Here is a 16,424-nt window from a genome sequence, read left to right on the forward strand (position 1 = left end):
CCCGCGCGCACAGACGGGAACACTGGCCACTATGGCTTCACAGGCCTTCATTTCTCTTAACTGACAAAGTGAAGTGCAAAAAGGAAGAGACTGGTCTAGTCCAAGAAGCTAAAGGTTACAAAGGCAAATGGGGCTGTAGGGCGAGTGTGGTCTTGGGCTAAACGTTGCACGGCAGCTCGAGAACCTGGGGTCTCACACCCCCCCACCCCAGAGGAGACGCCGTCAGGCTGAAGGAAGGCTGTGAGAAGCAGCATTAACAGGAGACCCGAGAGAGGCTTCCAAGGGGTCCCTGTGAGACCCCGGAGCGGGCGGCCCCGACACGCACACCCGGGAGGCCGCCTCCCGCAGCTGCCCCTGAATGACAACTCCGGCACGAATCTAGCGGTAAGGTCCAGGAGAAACAAAGAGCTGGGTTCTAACTTTGGACAAGTCACTTCCCCGTGGTCCGCAGTCTTCTCATTTATACAGTAAAGGGTCTTAGTCCAATGGCGTCTTATCAAAGAGAGGGTGGTTAGCAGATTTTCCAAGAAGAGAGAATAATTTGATGAGCTATATATATAAGAACCTCCCCTGGATCTAACTGGCTGGGTTGTGACTATCTACTAGGAGAAGCTGATTTTCCCTCATCAGAATCCTGGGGCTAAAGAACTGACACAAAGGAGTTACAAACTGTGGACAGGACAGCCCTTAAATTCTCTTCCACAAAAGCATGCTCTGCTCTGTGACTGCCACTCTTTTATTCTGACATCTGCAAACATCAATAAACCCAGTAAATCACATTAACAGCTTATAAAGGGCAATGATCTTTGAAATATTTTGCATGGAGAGTCCCAATGCCTTAAAATGTCTATTCGATTATTATTACTTGTTGAACCTCCTATATCATATGAGATTTCTAAAGTGCACAAATGAATTCTTTTTAATAGTAAGAATGTTTTATAAACTTTAAATTCTGAAGAAAATTATTCACCAAATTTCACCTTTTAAGTGTTTTTACATGCTTTTCCTACAGACATTATGCTATATACAAACACATAATACGTTTTTAAATAAATGAAATAACTAAAAAAATACTTGAGAAAAAGGAACTTCTACCTTAATTCCTCCTGATTATTATGAGGCGGTGTTGGGAGTGAAGCAGGAACATCCACTGTCTTTGGGCCTTGAGCAATCGCTCTGGCCAACAAGTCATCGTGTGGTCTGAACGGCAGGTGAAATGGTTTAGGTCCTAGGCTTTTGGTAACTGGAAGAGCAAAAACACAAAACCATAAATCAGTCAAAACTGGTAATGGGTAAACTTTACAATCCGACTGCCATTTCACCACGCACAGCCGGCAAACTCCTCAAAGGTACAAGACTTGGAGGCTTGGCATCCTACCTTCATGGCTCACTAATACTCCAGCTTTTCCAGCAAGTTCTTCAGTTGTTGCAAAACCATTTGCCATCTTCGGACAAGCCATAGGAGGTGGTGTAGGAGGAAGAGAGGCAGGGGGTGTTGGAGGATTACTTAAATTATTCTGCTGCAGGAGACCAAAAAATTTTAAATTATATGCTACTGAGCAAATATGCCACGACCTTGCTAAAACTTAGTTCTGTGAATTTTCAGCACAGGGAGGCAAGGTACAGAAATGTAATCAGAGGCACCTTCATTCCTAAAATGCACACCAAGAAGAAAAAGAAACGTACAGGCCAGGAGGCATTTCAGTGGAACAAATACCCATCATCCTCTGGACATACCACCCACTGGCTCACTTTCCCCAGCTTGGGTACTTAGCTTTGAAATTAAGAAGCAAATTTATACTGTGCCTGATTTGATTCTGTACAACTCTTTTCAAGTTTCACTGTTAAAGCCAGTGAAGGACAGCTTTAAAATTCGACCAATAAATTGTAGAGAGTTCTCAAAAAACTCCTTTATTAAATTAAGATATGCCCCAGTTCTATCAAAAACTTGAGAATTTAAGATCCTAATCCATAACTGCAACTTGTATCTTAGATATTAGAATCTGGATTGTCTAAAATCTCAAAAAAGAAGCAAAAGGAGTAGCAATAACAACTAAATGGACTGAACCTTAACAAATGTAGTTTCCCCCCAAACATTTCTCCCTGCTTAACATCTGTCACCAATTCGTCACTGATTCATTGACTAGTCTCTCAGGGACTGTTGGAATCTACCAATAATTTCATGCAAATCAAGTGCAAGGTAAAATTACAAATCTTGCAAAGATCTAGGATTTCTGAAGATGATGAAGTTGCGTGGAGAACAGCTTGCATCAGAAGAGAAGGCATTTACAAGACTTGGGAGAGGTTCTAACTGAAGAGAAAAGCCAACAACGATAATAAACGGAATGTCACAAGAGAATGATTTTAATACTAAAGAAGAGAAGCCCTCAGAAAAAATGATGATACTCTCAAATATTTTTGCAAAAAGATCACTTAACACAAGTCAGATGTGAAGTAAAGAGTATCTAATGAGCCTATCATAAAACTTTGTTAAAAAAATATTACCAAAAGATAAACTTGGTTCACTTTGATATTATTTTTGTAGCCTAAGAACTAATGCACAGGTGCAATTAGTACCTAAATTATTAGACAAAATAAGTTTTTAGGTTTTTTCATTGTATTTTTCAGGGTAAATTCCTAACTACATTTTTTACTCTGAATTTGGAGTCATCTTAAGAGTTAATAAAGATTATAGGAAAATACATATTTTCCTACCACAGAAATATACAATGGATGTTTTTCACAATCTGTATTCTGACCTATACAAACATTTCAAATGTTCATATTGGAAACACTTTACCTGGTAAAATTTTAACCTTTTAGTTGAACTAGAGTTTAAATGGAACTTGGAAGATTAGATAGATGTAAACTAGATGGAAAAACAAGACAAGCTCTACCAATTCTGATATGGCATCCAAAGAGGAAGCAAGGTAACACCTTGGCAAAGAAACATACCTTGTAGATCAACTGAGAATAGTAATCCGAAACCCCTTCAAGGGTAGCACTGCCAAAAGTTCCTAGAAGTCGATTCCCACTATTAAACTGGCCACTGCCGTAAGGAAGAAAGTGGGCAAAGTTCACTCCAATGACTGGTTCCATTAGAGGGAGCAGAGAGAGCTGCTATTGAAAAACACATTTAAGAGTAATGTACACGATAAACAAAACAAGTGTCTCTCAATTTTTCTAAGACCCAAGGCAACTTAGTCAAATAAGGCTTGAGAAAAATAAGACTTAAAAAATTCAAGTATCAAAATGCTGGAATAAGTGAGAGAGACTACGGAATCTTTGAGATATACTTAAAAATGAGCCTTATTCTCATCTGTCTTAAAGGGATGCTGCCAGGCTTCTAACAAGAAAAACACCTTCCTTATCTTCGCTCAGCAAGAATCAGGGCTGAACTGAGGCTAGGTGCCCCCAGCGGCACTCTTCAGCAGCTGTCTCCCACCTTCTGTAACAGCCACAAAGGTGTAAGAACGCACTCTACTAGGCGGAGAGACCAATGCCTGTGTTTCTTTGCATCCAGAGTCACAAGTAACGTGGACGGAATTTTTCTTGGTGCTGAGGCTGCTCCCTTTGAATATAAGTAAATCTTGACCAGCGCCAACCAATCCATCTATTTTACTAAAATTTTGGGGTGCCAGTAGGATAAGGTGCAAGTTTGCTTGCACATAGGAAACCTATTAGGTTGCTTGTTGAGATGTCTTTTACCCCTTAACTCTCTACTTTTGGGAAAGTTTCACTTTAACAGGGTTGGAAAAGCTTCTGATGTCTCACTTCCTTGAATTTTTAAAGGGGCTGCTCCAAAAGACTCACCTGCTTCAGGTGGGTAAAGGTGTCGGTGGTAGAGAACATCGCTTGTTTCTCCTCTTCTTCCTTTTTCCTTTTCTTCGACCGAGGTGCTGCCTTCTCTCCGGTCCTCTGAGTCCTTTTGCTTCGCTGTTTCTTGGTTTCACTTCCTCCATCTGTTTTTGGCAACTGGCTGTTGCCACATCCAAAACCACCTTGCACTTGAGCCCCCAAAGTTTGCTAATGTAATTGGAAAGGTTAAGCAATAAGTGAACTATCCACACGCTTGAATTCCAGCTCCTGCTAATCCAGTTCCATCCTAAGACACAATGTTCCTAACGTGGGCACCCAAAGTTAAGGAGGGAAAATGGGTGGCATCAAATGGCCTGTTTTCTGAAAACAGCATCCCTTTTTTGAAACATGATTCTCAAGTATGGAAATCAGTAAGCTGCAAAGCTTGAGGAGAGAGCAGAACTCTTAAGTGTGGCTATTCTCCCTTTCAGAGGAAGCATTACTCCTCAGGCCTGCCCATACTTGTGCCAGTGACAGCCCGGAGCTCCTTATTCCTGCCCACTGGCAACTGTGGAGGAAGGGGTGCTCTGAGCTAGATGGCTGTGGTGGCCTCTGCATGGTGGTCTTGGGGGCTTATTTGGGCCCCCCTTAGGAATGGGTGAAATACAAGGTATGCGGGCACCATTGCTAAGCTCCAGAAAAGTTTCACAGCCTATGCATCTCAGTTGAGAGGAACAGCTAGCCTCAGAGATCACTAAAAACAAACAACATTGTTCATTCAAATTAGTTCATGGTCATACATCTGACTGAATAATAACTGCTGCATACTTAAAGTCAATGAAAGAAGACCTATATGATAGCAAATAAGCCTATTCTTTGCTTTTGTCTCTATGGCTAAGAACAAACCAGTCCGTAAAGAGGTTTTTAAGGGTAGTACTATCAACACTTAAAAATATGGGACTATTTTTAGGGGCCATTATTTCTAAACTTGACAGCTATACTTTGCTATAGGCAACTATAGTTGCTAAACTTATTTTAATGTGCTCTGCATTGACTCTTTGAGGGTTTGCACATCACAGTTTCCATTTATATATATCTAAATGACTTAGAGCATGGATGGCAAAACTGTTCTGTAAAAGGCCAAAGAGTAAATACAGCTACCCAACTCTCTGCCCTGGTACTGCAAAATCAACCACAGACAATTCATAAACTAATGAGCTAGGCTATGGTCTAATAAGATGTTTTAAATTCATCGACACTGAACCTTGAATTTCATATAATTTTCACATGCTGTGAAACACTACTCTGTTTCAGATTTTCTTCAACCATTAAAAAGTGTAAAAACCATTCCTGGCTCATACAAAAAAGAGGGGATATGGGAGCAGGAACACAGTGCCCATCCCAGGGCTAGATCGATGGTTCTCAAAGGGTGGTCCCCAGAGCGGCAGAATGAGCACCACCTAGGATGGTTAGAAATGCATATTCTCTGGTCCCACCCCAGACCTACTGAATCCAAACCTTTAACAAGCCCTCCAGGTGATTCTGATACATTAAAGTTCAGAGAACCCTGGCCTAGAGCTGTGCCTCTCATGTCCATATGAATGCGAATCACCTGCGATCTTGGTAAAAAGCACCTTCTGACTGGTACACCTGTGCTGGGGGCACAATATCCTGCTTCCTGAAAAGCTCCCAGGTAAGGCCGATGCCGCCAGTCCTCAAGGACTGCAGTGTGAGTAGCACAGAGCAAGGCCCAAGCACTTCTTACCAGCTTATAAGAGAAGAACAATGCAACCGCTTATTAGGTGTGCAGCAGGGTCAGGCACTGTTAAGTGCTGAACAGACTTCTCCAATCCTCACAACTTCCCTAAAAAGCAGCCATTACTACAGTTCAAAGAATACTTTTAATTACAGAAGAACACAAAAGATTAAAAATCACCCAAAAGTTTGCCCGAGACAGGAATAGTTCACATTTTAATGTATTTGTTTTCGATCTTTTATCTATGCCTACATGTATTTTGCTAAACACACAATGAATCACACTCAGTATTCTTTTATTCTGGTGGTTGCCTTTTAAACTTGACGTGGTTTGTTCCCCGTGACATTAAACATTCATACGTAACAAATTTTAATGGCTGCAAAAAATCTGTATATTCAGATATAGATATACAGAAACAATAATCCAATCAATAACTACACTAGTGGATTTAGGTTGTTTTCTCTCATTTTTATCTATTAGTAAAGATAAAGTCATTCATTAGCTATTCATGTGGTCACACCTTTGCACATACTAGAATTTTACGTTCCTCTTGCCAGATTCCTAGATGTCATTGGTAGTCATGGGTATGCACCACCTTTTATTAATATCACAAGCACAAGGTGTACCCTAATTCCTTTAATCCCTGTGGCAACCCAGTAACAGGGAGCATTATTAATCCTGTTTTACAGATGAGGAAACTGAGGCTCAGAAAGCCTGACCTGCCCAGGCTGCACGCTGGAAAGAGACGGAACATGGATTTGACGCAAGCTGAGTGATGTGAGCTCTCAAAGCCTCCCAAGGCTTTACCCCTACACTTCAACTAATGCCAGCTTATGTGTGAGGAAACACATGTCCTCAGCACGGAGGACAAACTGGGCCTGTCCAGCTACTGCCACAACAATTCTGCCTTAAGTGTGACTAGAAAGTAAATGAATTTCATCATTTGTAAAACGGGAATAATAATTGTGCCTGCCGTACCTCAGGGCAAGCGCTGAGCACAGTGTAACCCCTAGAATGTGGTTAAGAAGGCATCACCCCTAGTAATCCAGGGCCTCCGCCCCTTGCTGCCCTCCCAGATGGATATGAGAACACGTGACATAGTCCAAACATTTATACATATACTAATTGATCTCATCCCTTTTTCTATCATGACACCCAATATAAATATTTTTTTACATATAATCACTAGTATTAGGACCTAACTTCACTCCACCGAGTACCAACTATGTGGTATTGAGATAGAAAGGCATAGAGACAGAAAGGTGCTCAGGACGCCATCTACACCCTTCAAGGAGCCGTCTATGCTCAGTGGTACTAGAGAAACTGCTATGTAAGCACACGGGCATCCACTTATTTGAGACTGGCTGAGCTGAGTAAGGTATCTGGGGAAGACGATTCCAGAACTGAGCCTTAAAAGATACAGATATTGGCCAGATGTAAAAAAAAACAAAGAAGGGCAGAAACAGCAGCATATGGCCATATATGGAAGGGTAAAATCAGAAAGACACTCAGGGACTGCAAGTAGCCTGGTATTCCTAGGCGCAGAGGATGCAATGGACAAAGTAGCTAGAGATCAGGCCTATTTGCTGATGACAAATATGACTGAAAAAGTTACCACCACCAAAATTTACAAAAATTACATGACTCTATGGGGTTACCACTCAACCTCTACTGAATCAGACAAATAAGAGAAAACAAAGAGTAAGCCAATACTTGCTAAACAAATGGCTTCACTAACAATCTTAAAATTGCAAATTTGGACAACTAAATATAGCACTCCACCTCATTCAATTAAAAAAATGAAAAATTTAAAATCTAATTTGAGAAGCACTATAGGGAAAGCTTTATGAACACAATAGCCAAGGTAGTGTAGCATTTGAAAGATAAAACAAGTTAACCAATTCCTACAACCTAGAAAACTCCAGTTTGGGAAATATGTCAAGGAAGTTCACTGAAATGCAGGAGATCAAATCTTGTAAAGGTATATTTACAACAAAGTTCTTCATCAAATGAAAAAACAAAAGCAAATCCAATGTTCTATAACTTAAAAAGGGGACTTCCCTGGCGGCACAGTGGTTGAGAATCCACCTGCCAATGCAGGGGACACGGGTTCGATCCCTGGTCCTAGAAGATCCCACGTGCTGCAGAGCAACTAAGCCCGCGCGCCACAACTACTGAGCCCGCATGCCACAACTATTGAAGCCTGTGCGCCTAGAGCCCGTGCTCCGCAACAGGAGAGGCCCGCGCACTGCAACAAAGAGTGGCCCCCGCTCGCTGCAACTAGAGAAAGCCCGCGTGCAGCGGCGAAGACCCAACGCAGCCGAAAAAAGAGAGTCTAACACTTAAAAACTTAAAATGGGCAAAATATCGACACACGGAAAACCACAAAGATAAAATAGCATCTACCTGTAAAACTGTGTTTCTATAAAGTATTAATACTTTGCAACAGAACAGATTCCCAATATGGGTTATTCCTGAGAGTCCCCGAGGGTATTAACAGGGTGCGTGAGCTATTTTCTATATTTCAAAGAGGTTAATGGAAACTGCACTCTATTTGCAATTAGGACATGTAGATGTTTACTTCTTTGTTTTAGTTAGATCAACTCAATGTGGTGATAATCAGCTGACAGGAATATGTTATGTATGAAACGCATGTCCCTACAGCTCTCTGATTTTTGAAAGATACAGTAAACAAATTATTACTTGATATAGTTCATAGGTATAAACCAAAACATGAGGTCTGCGGTTTTTTACTCCAGAGTAAAAAGGTTATAAAAGACAGCGTTGAAATCAATACAGCAGTTGGCACTAATCTGTTGTAACCATAATTTAAAATAAAAGGGGAAAAAAGCAAGTTGTTCTCCTGAGCCACACTTACCACGTCGGCTGGGTTCTGCCTCTCAACCAGTTTGTTATCCTTCGTACCGTCGTCTTCTGAACAAAAACTCCCTTCCGGTTTTTGATTTAAAAGGGAGGATGCCTTTTTATTTTTCAGCAGGTGCTTCAGAAGCTCATTGCCTGAATCTCCTTTGGCAGCAGGAGCGCCGGCAGGTCGGGGAGGACTCTGCCCCGGGCAGGCAGCGCCGGCCACAGCCCTTTCTTTGGCCCGATCCCCAGGGCGCTCCTCCAGTTCAGGCCCATCTGGGCCAGGGCGCTGCTCCGGCTCAGTTGACTCCAGTTTCATCCCCCCAGTGGGGGCAGGCGCGTCGATGGGGCGCTTATCCACCTCTGAACTCGCACAGGTCTGTTGACCTGGGGTCCCTCGTGCGAAGTCACCGCTGGGCAGTTCGTTCTCTGGCTCTGTGCGCAGCGGGCCCGCTGCCGGGTCAGGAGGTGATAGGCCGCCCGGTTCCGCCGCCTCAGGTTCTCCTTGCTGAGGGAGCTCGCCGGGTGTGTTCACTGCGGGAGCAGAGGCAGCTTCCGAGACACCCGGGGTTGGTGGAGCAGTTACATCCGAATGGGGAGTAGAAGGTGCCTTGGTAGATTCCGCATCGTCGTCTTTCTTCTTCTTTCTTGTTCTCTTCTTTTTCCCTTTCTCTTCCGGGATTATGTCAGAATACAGCTGAATGAGAGACGGGGCTGATCCTGGGTAACTCTGTCCACGGCTTACAGCCGGGTCTTGGCCACAGGGAAGACTGCTATTAGCCACTGGAGGTGCCGCAGGTAAAGCGGGTGTAAAAGGAGGCCTCACCGGGGACTGCTGGAAGCTGGCCCCAGGAACACCTCCATGTACCGGCTTCACAGAATGGAAATTTGGGCTTCCACCAGGAATTGACGGTGAGTCAGGAACAAACGAGGGAGGTCCCATGTGCCTTCGCTCACTGGTTTGCATGAAATTTGGGGTGGGCGGTGAATTAATAGACCCTTGCTGTAGGTTCTGCTGCTGTAAAACCGGCCCCGCTTGCTGCTGCTGCTGCGGAGGCTGCGGAAGGGGTCTTGGAGGTTGCGTAAAATCACAAGGCAGGTCAGAAGTGTAGAATGGAATCTGGGACACAGGTGTCCTGCTGCTTAGTTCTGAGCCCATCATGCCGTGCTGCTCCATTTCCACCCTCTGCTGCAAAGCTCTCTGTCTATCTACTTCTTGCATGAGCTGGATTCGTTGTCTCTCCTGCTGTTCTCGTAAACGTTCCTTACGTTCCCGTTCTTGAAAACTTTCACTAAAGGGGTTATTGTCATCGAATTCCACCCGTGGTGGCGGTCCACTCTGTGGATTTGCATTTGACACTGCCCCTGGGGCTGGGGGGCAAGTTTTTATTGGTAACTGGGCCACTGGAGGCTGAATCCTAGGAGGGTTGAGGGCGGGGCGGGAAGGAGCACCAGGAGGCTGCCACCCAGGGAAACTGGGCAAACTGGGCGTTCCCGCAGGGCTCGTGTGGCCGGGAATGACCGCGGTGTGCTGCTGGTGCTGTAGCTGCAGTGGCGCCATGGGGAAGCTGGGCTGGCTCATGGGGGGCGGGGCGGCACCTGGCACCAGGGGCAGCGGGGGCTGGACACCTGGCATCACGGTGGGCGGGGCCATGGCGCACTGCTGCTGCTGCTGCTGCTGCTGCTTGATCCGGTAATCTTCAATCAACTCGGCATGCTCTTTCTGTTGTTTACGAATCTGGAAGAGCAAAATTAAATCTTACTCGTTTATATGTGCTACGGGTATCAAATAAAAACACTGGCTGACGATTATGGTGGAGGTTATAGAGAACGCAGTTAGATCAGGCAAAGGCAAAAATATCTTGCTCAGGCAATGGCAAAAATCACCAAGGGAAAAAAAAAAAAAAAAAAAAAGGAAGGACTGATCAACTAAAACTGCCAAGCTTTTCAATAATAGCATGTTTCTAAATATGAAATACCAAAAACAAATTTGAAAAACATTTTTCTGAAATAAATATTTAAGAAGATCTTTCTCTGAGTCATAAACTAAACTACATATAAAAATAAAACAATAAACAAAGGCTACAGAGGAATCAGCTAATTGTTAACTTCTTCAGAAGTTACATTAATATATAAGGTTAGACTAACTGTGAGATTTAACTCAAACTTTAACCATTTAGGCGTGTTAAGATTTCATTTCTTAAGTATACAAAAGTGTACAACATGTTAAGACAAGATGAATTACCTGTACATATACCACACCCTCCCCTCCAGGTTAAAAAGACTAGATTGGTAATAAAACTCCTTGAATTTAATGGGTAACATATTCAAATTATAATTTCTGAAATATGTAAAAGCTCTGAGGTAATGTTTTGAACAGTTCCTAAGAGGCTCCTAACATAACGACTGACTTGTGTCAGTTAATTAATCCCCAAAAGCCTTTGTACCCCCATGGGCAGATGCTACAGACCAATCTCAATGAAGATACAACCTGTGTCCTGAGGACACACCACCTCACTTAGGGAGCTGGGAGAAAGGGATGCAAGATGATGTACATACCCTCCAAAATCACTCAATTTTTGTGTACTGTACTAGTACACTGAGCCAGTTCTGATAGGTTTTCAACTTATTTTCAACAGTTTCCCAGGCAGACTAGCATATTCTCTGCACATAATGGTTCTGGTCTCTTTTCCTGTAGCTGTGGCAACTCCTACTTCTTTTCTTCTCTTTCCTGACTGGCTTACTAGCTAGAACTGAGGAATTACCATCGGACTGGTGAATGAGCATGAACATACATAAAGCACCAGAACACTAACTGGGATACAGAATGTGGTGATCCATGCCTTTGCCGTGACATTTTAAAATTCTCTTAAAAACACTGTCATGAATTGCTTATCTTAACAAGATCACACTGGACTGCGGGCAACTATGTTGTAGAGATGATGTGTCCTATTTTCCAAGTATAGTATTACCTTCTAAATAGGATTTGATCCATGGATATGCAAAAAAGCTAGGCCCTCGTCATAAAAAATTTATATAAAAATACCAGAAGGCAATAAAAAGGCTAAAAATAAGTTATAAAGAAATCCTTAAAAGCATTTTTACTTGAAATAAACACGGCCCCAGAAAGTAATTTTAAAGAGAAAGGAAACCTCTCATTCCGGAACAGTCCTGGTTTTAAACAATGGAAATCATACTGTAGTCAGCCTGTGTTGGGGCATTACTGTGGTAGCTGTAGCTTGGAGACAAAACGCCACAGTTGAAATCCCTACTCCAATGATCAGTTATGTCACCTACCTCCACAATGACTCAGCAGATTCCTCATGTGTAACATGGTGATAATACTACCTTGTTCACAAGGTTATAGAGAACGTCAGGTAAGACAGGGCATGTAACTGTGTTCACTACACAGAAAGCACTTCTGTGATTTTTACTGATTCAATCTGCTCTGAATTCCTCCCTTTCCACTATTAACATTGGGAGTAAGATTTAAATTGACAATCAAAAGCAAGATTGACCTTTTTTGGTGTACAATTCTATGAACTTTAACATGGGTAGAGATTAGTGTGGCCATCACCACAGTCAAGATACTGAAGGACAGTCCAGGGGTTCCCAGTTTTTGGTGAGTGTGTTAAGAGATGCAGTCAATATTTGTGTACAGGTTTGTGTGTGAACCTAAGTTTTTAATTCATTGAGTACCTAGGAGTGGCCACTTAACACATTTTGAACACTAAATAAAAATTTAAAATTTTACTTCTTCTTGAGTATAACTGATATTTCAGTATGTGCATTTTCAGAAACATCAGGCTCATAATGGAAAGTAACAGCAAAATGATCTCATTTTTCAGGAATAAGTCCTTTACATAAGATACACCAATGTACTTTAAGACCAAAATGATATTGAGAAGGAATACTAATAAAAACATACTATGGGGAAAAAAATACAAGAAAAACCCCACCAGAATGATTCAAATGCTCTATCTGAAATTCCATTAGAAACTAAGGAACCAAAGGACATGGCAAAGCAAAGGTCAACTCCAAGTAGAAAGCCTAGGATCTCCCCATGAGCTGTCCTCAGGAAAGCTAAGACTCTGCACAGTGATTTCTCAGAACAGGGAAAGTAACTGAATTTCCCCAGCTGTAATAGCTATACCAGTATGAAAACAGTTCTTCTAGGTCAGGATTATGAGAACTTATCTCATCAGTGGTGCTTACTCACAGTACGTGCTGTGTGACCACGACTCTGGGGCAAGGACAGGGGTTATTTCTTCAGTTAGTAAGAGGTCTCAGAGCTGTCACTTTGACAGTGCACTTATGTGTGCCATTTAACACCAATCGAAATCCTTTACAATTAATCAATGACAGACCAAAACATTCTATGCATTAACAACTGCTTCTATTTTGCAAACCTATTTGTTACCTGTTCTAGCTGCTTCTGAACCATGCTTTGCTGTTCAGTGACGTGCTTGAGCTGCTCTGCATCCTCTTCTGGAAACTCACGCCCAGCTTTCTTGGCGGTACGTTGTTTAGCTGAAAGGGCCTTTTTGGATTTCCTGTGTGCACCGATTTGTTCTTCAAGATATTTCTGCTGCATCTGAAGAAGCTGTTGGGTCTCCTGAAGCCATTCTTCATACTGTTTACGTTGTGAATCATCTGAGGAAAAAAATTAAAATTCACCTGTGTTAATTTTCTAAAGAGTCCAATATAAGTTACACAAATCCATTTTGTAAGGAAACATTTTCATCATGACCTTGTAATAGATATTTTGAAAACATAATAGTAAATAACTATATAAAGTATAAGATTTTAGAAAAATATTTAAGAAAACCAAAGAATGCATGTTTTAGGACACAGGCTAATATAAATATTATAAACCCAATCTTTGAAAAGCAGAAGACTTATCTAATGGAACACTATTTATCTACTAAACTATCAAATTCTCTAACCCATAAGCCAAACTATATATTGAACTATATTTGTATTTGATTAATTCAACTTTACAGATTTTGAAGAGACAAAGTAAGACATAACCTATTAAGGTCCAGAGCATGGATTAGGTATCATTTCCCATGCTAATTTCCCTAAGTTTATGGGTTTCCCCTATTTCTAAACGGTGAAAGTATGTCCTAAACTATGAGGGAGGGAACCTAGAAAGCTTTAGAAAGGACCAAAATGAAGTCTGTTTTATAGAGGAAATCCGTAAGTTAAAAACATTGGTAATTTTTATGAATTTCGTCATTTATATGTCTATAATTAAGCCATTAATCAAGTAAAATCTTCTCTACTTGTATGACTGTCATTAATATCTCCCCAAATAGTTGTATCTCTTCATCTTGTAGCAATATTCCTTCTTAATTCTTTAAGGGCACTTTACTTCACTGATGCCAAGTTCAAAAAAAAAAAAAAGTCACCTTATGGTTGTGAAATTCAGAATATACCTTTTTGACTCACTTTAAGACAAAGAAATAAATAAATACAATTCCAAGAAGGACATTAGCTGAAAAATTACATCAATGATAACAGAATATTGTCATACAGTAAGAATCCAACCAAAGCCAATGGGCACAATAAAGCCAGAAAAAGCCAGTTGGTTACAGTTGTTTACTTGTTTTTAATGCGAATATGTATGCAAATTATAATAATTAGTGCAGGGGTAATTTCAAAAGGTCAGACTTTGGGTTTGTTCTTAAACCCAGAAGTTCCAGTACATGTATGAACTTGAAATCTAGTCTACCAAATTTGAAGGGCATTTTTCAGAACAGGCTTTTTCACAAGATTTCAGAAGTTCTGCTTCTGGTAGAATGAGACCTACCGCAAGGAAAGCCTTTCTGGTTTCTGGAACCAGGAGAGCAGAGGTGAGCAAAATGAAAAATAATGGTGAAAAAAAAGTTAGCTAAACAGTCTGAAGATTTCAGAAAGGTTCAGTTTGGGGAGAACTTTAAATGCTATCCTGAACCACCTTGGGACCCCTGAAAGTAACTAGAAAGGATCAATGGCATCCTGCATCCCTGACTTCACACCATGCTGCTAACCCAGCTTATCTTTCCCTTTGTTGTTCCCATTTAGTGTCCTTGTCACTTAGGCAGACAGTCATTAGAAAAGAAGTGGTTTAATTCTACAGATTGTAAAGTGCCCAATCTATATACAAAAAATAGCAGCAACACTGAAGAGAACGGGGAAGATGATCTTTCTGTATTAAAATATTTATCTCTAACCATAATTATTCATGCACGGAAAAAAAGGAATGAAATACATGCCTTGAGGAAAAGATGCCGAATAGGGCAGTGATGTTTAATAAAAGATGAGGGCACTTCGACTTAAAATAACATACCTAAACTAACTCCAAGATTTTAAAAGAACACAAATATAGTGCAAACAAGCAATCCCCAGAGAACAGGTAACTAATTAGATTTATACTTACTGACAAAGCCTGGACCAAAATTTGGAGGATTAGGCCTAGAAATCTGATGTGTTATACTGCCATCCTAAAATAAGTAAAATTTACAAATAGGTTTATTCCACATTTCAGTTCAAGGGGAAAAAAAACTTTTAAAAAATGAAATAGAAAAAAAGAAATGGAAAGGGAAAAGAACTTTAATTTCTTATGACATCTTTAAAACTTTCATTCTTATAAAAAGTAGAATGAATTTTATGGTGACAACCTAATTTCTGAACATTTTAAACTATCTCTGAACTGCTATATTTGCTAGATTTCAGTTGAAAAACAAATATGTTTGAAGGGGTTATTCATCAGAAATATAATAGTAGGGCAAATCAAATAGTGTTAGTATTATACTTAGCTAAAGATCCATGTAAAACCCCACTTTTTGATGAAATCTACCTGGTTTCTTCTGCAACTAAGACTGAAACATGGGTTCCAGATTTACTAAATTCCACTCCACAACACAAAGTTATTTATGAACAAAAACCAACATCTCTAACAGACACAAATAACAAAACAAATATATACTAATTAAAAATGTTACTCTTATTTTCTCATTAAATGTCTTATATCTTCCAGGGAGACCAAATAGTTATCATCTCACAATTCCCTGGCAACAGCCTGATAAACAGAATTAACTTTGAAAAAGCCTTTACTGAGTTGTCACAAATTCTGTTAGGTATGAGCTGTATATAAGGTAATGACTAAAAATGATACCAGCACCCAGAATACACTACATGTAAACCATATAATACTGCAAAGCAGGTGGTGTAACATTTAACAGATCAGGAAACAGAAGTTAAAAAATTTGCCCAAAGTTGCACAATAAACTCATAGTGGAACTCAGATTATTTTAAAACTCAGCTATGAAGCCTATGCTTTTCCATTGTGTCAGATGGTCTCTCTTTTTTAATCAAAAGAATATAATTATCAGCATAATAAACCTGAAGCGTTAACTGGTAGGGTGAAAAAGAAAGCGCCAGAAAGACATAAAGAAAATAGGCAGCTTCTCTCTCTCTTCCCCCCACCCTGGCAGATACTTGAGAAAAAAAAAGAAGAAAACACAATATGAAATGAGCAGTTCTACTTTCCTGGATATTGCTTGACACTAAATATTTAAATATTTACACTTTTTAAAGCTGATTACTGTGAACAATAAATATTTCAAAAACTAAATTATTCCAAGGAATAAACTGTAGAACATGACTATCTGTATCTAAATAAAATGATTATAATCATTATTTTCTACATTTTATAGCAGTTTTAAATTTAAATGTAATGAATGAATTCTAAAATGCAGGACATGAAAATATCTCTGTGGGGTTGAAAGTAAATAAAAGCAAACCCCCAAACCCTAAGCATTTGGCTTCCCTCCAAGTGACCTTCTACCCTTAAAAATGTAGATCCTTTTCAGAAATTGTCAATTTTTAAACTTTGCCTTTCCCTTAAAAAATAATAAAATGTCTTTATTTCTGCTGAGCTGATAATATTGGTACATCCTGGCAGTGTTCTAGGACTTCTACTATTTTTTGGAAGAGGCCTCACCATAAAGAATAGCGAGAG

General features: G+C 40.5%; 1 protein-coding gene across 13 annotated transcripts in view; it reads right to left on the bottom strand.

Moving 5' to 3' along the window:
- The window catches only part of KMT2C (lysine methyltransferase 2C), a 216,032-nt gene that overhangs the window by 16,090 nt on the left and 183,518 nt on the right, over positions 1-16,424 (bottom strand). For 9 of the 13 annotated variants that reach the window (XR_003795262.1, XM_029233804.1, XM_029233802.1 and 6 more), the window contains 7 exons: positions 14,841-14,904; positions 12,840-13,072; positions 8,433-10,157; positions 3,814-4,026; positions 2,956-3,120; positions 1,379-1,520; positions 1,096-1,243 (listed from right to left, as the gene is read on the bottom strand). Coding sequence is in view for 12 of the 13 variants with exons in the window: in XM_029233804.1 (XP_029089637.1) it covers positions 1,096-1,243; positions 1,379-1,520; positions 2,956-3,120; positions 3,814-4,026; positions 8,433-10,157; positions 12,840-13,072; positions 14,841-14,904 (2,690 nt within the window). In the remaining variant the exon portion in view is untranslated. The remainder of the gene's footprint in view (positions 1-1,095; positions 1,244-1,378; positions 1,521-2,955; positions 3,121-3,813; positions 4,027-8,432; positions 10,158-12,839; positions 13,073-14,840; positions 14,905-16,424) is intronic. The other 4 variants (XM_029233800.1, XM_029233806.1, XM_029233799.1 and 1 more) reach the window with 4 other exon arrangements.

Source organism: Monodon monoceros, unplaced genomic scaffold (genome assembly GCF_005190385.1).
Source record: "Monodon monoceros isolate NGI ecotype Baffin Bay Population unplaced genomic scaffold, NGI_Narwhal_1 Super_Scaffold_2, whole genome shotgun sequence".
Taxonomy (NCBI): Eukaryota; Metazoa; Chordata; class Mammalia; order Artiodactyla; family Monodontidae; genus Monodon; species Monodon monoceros.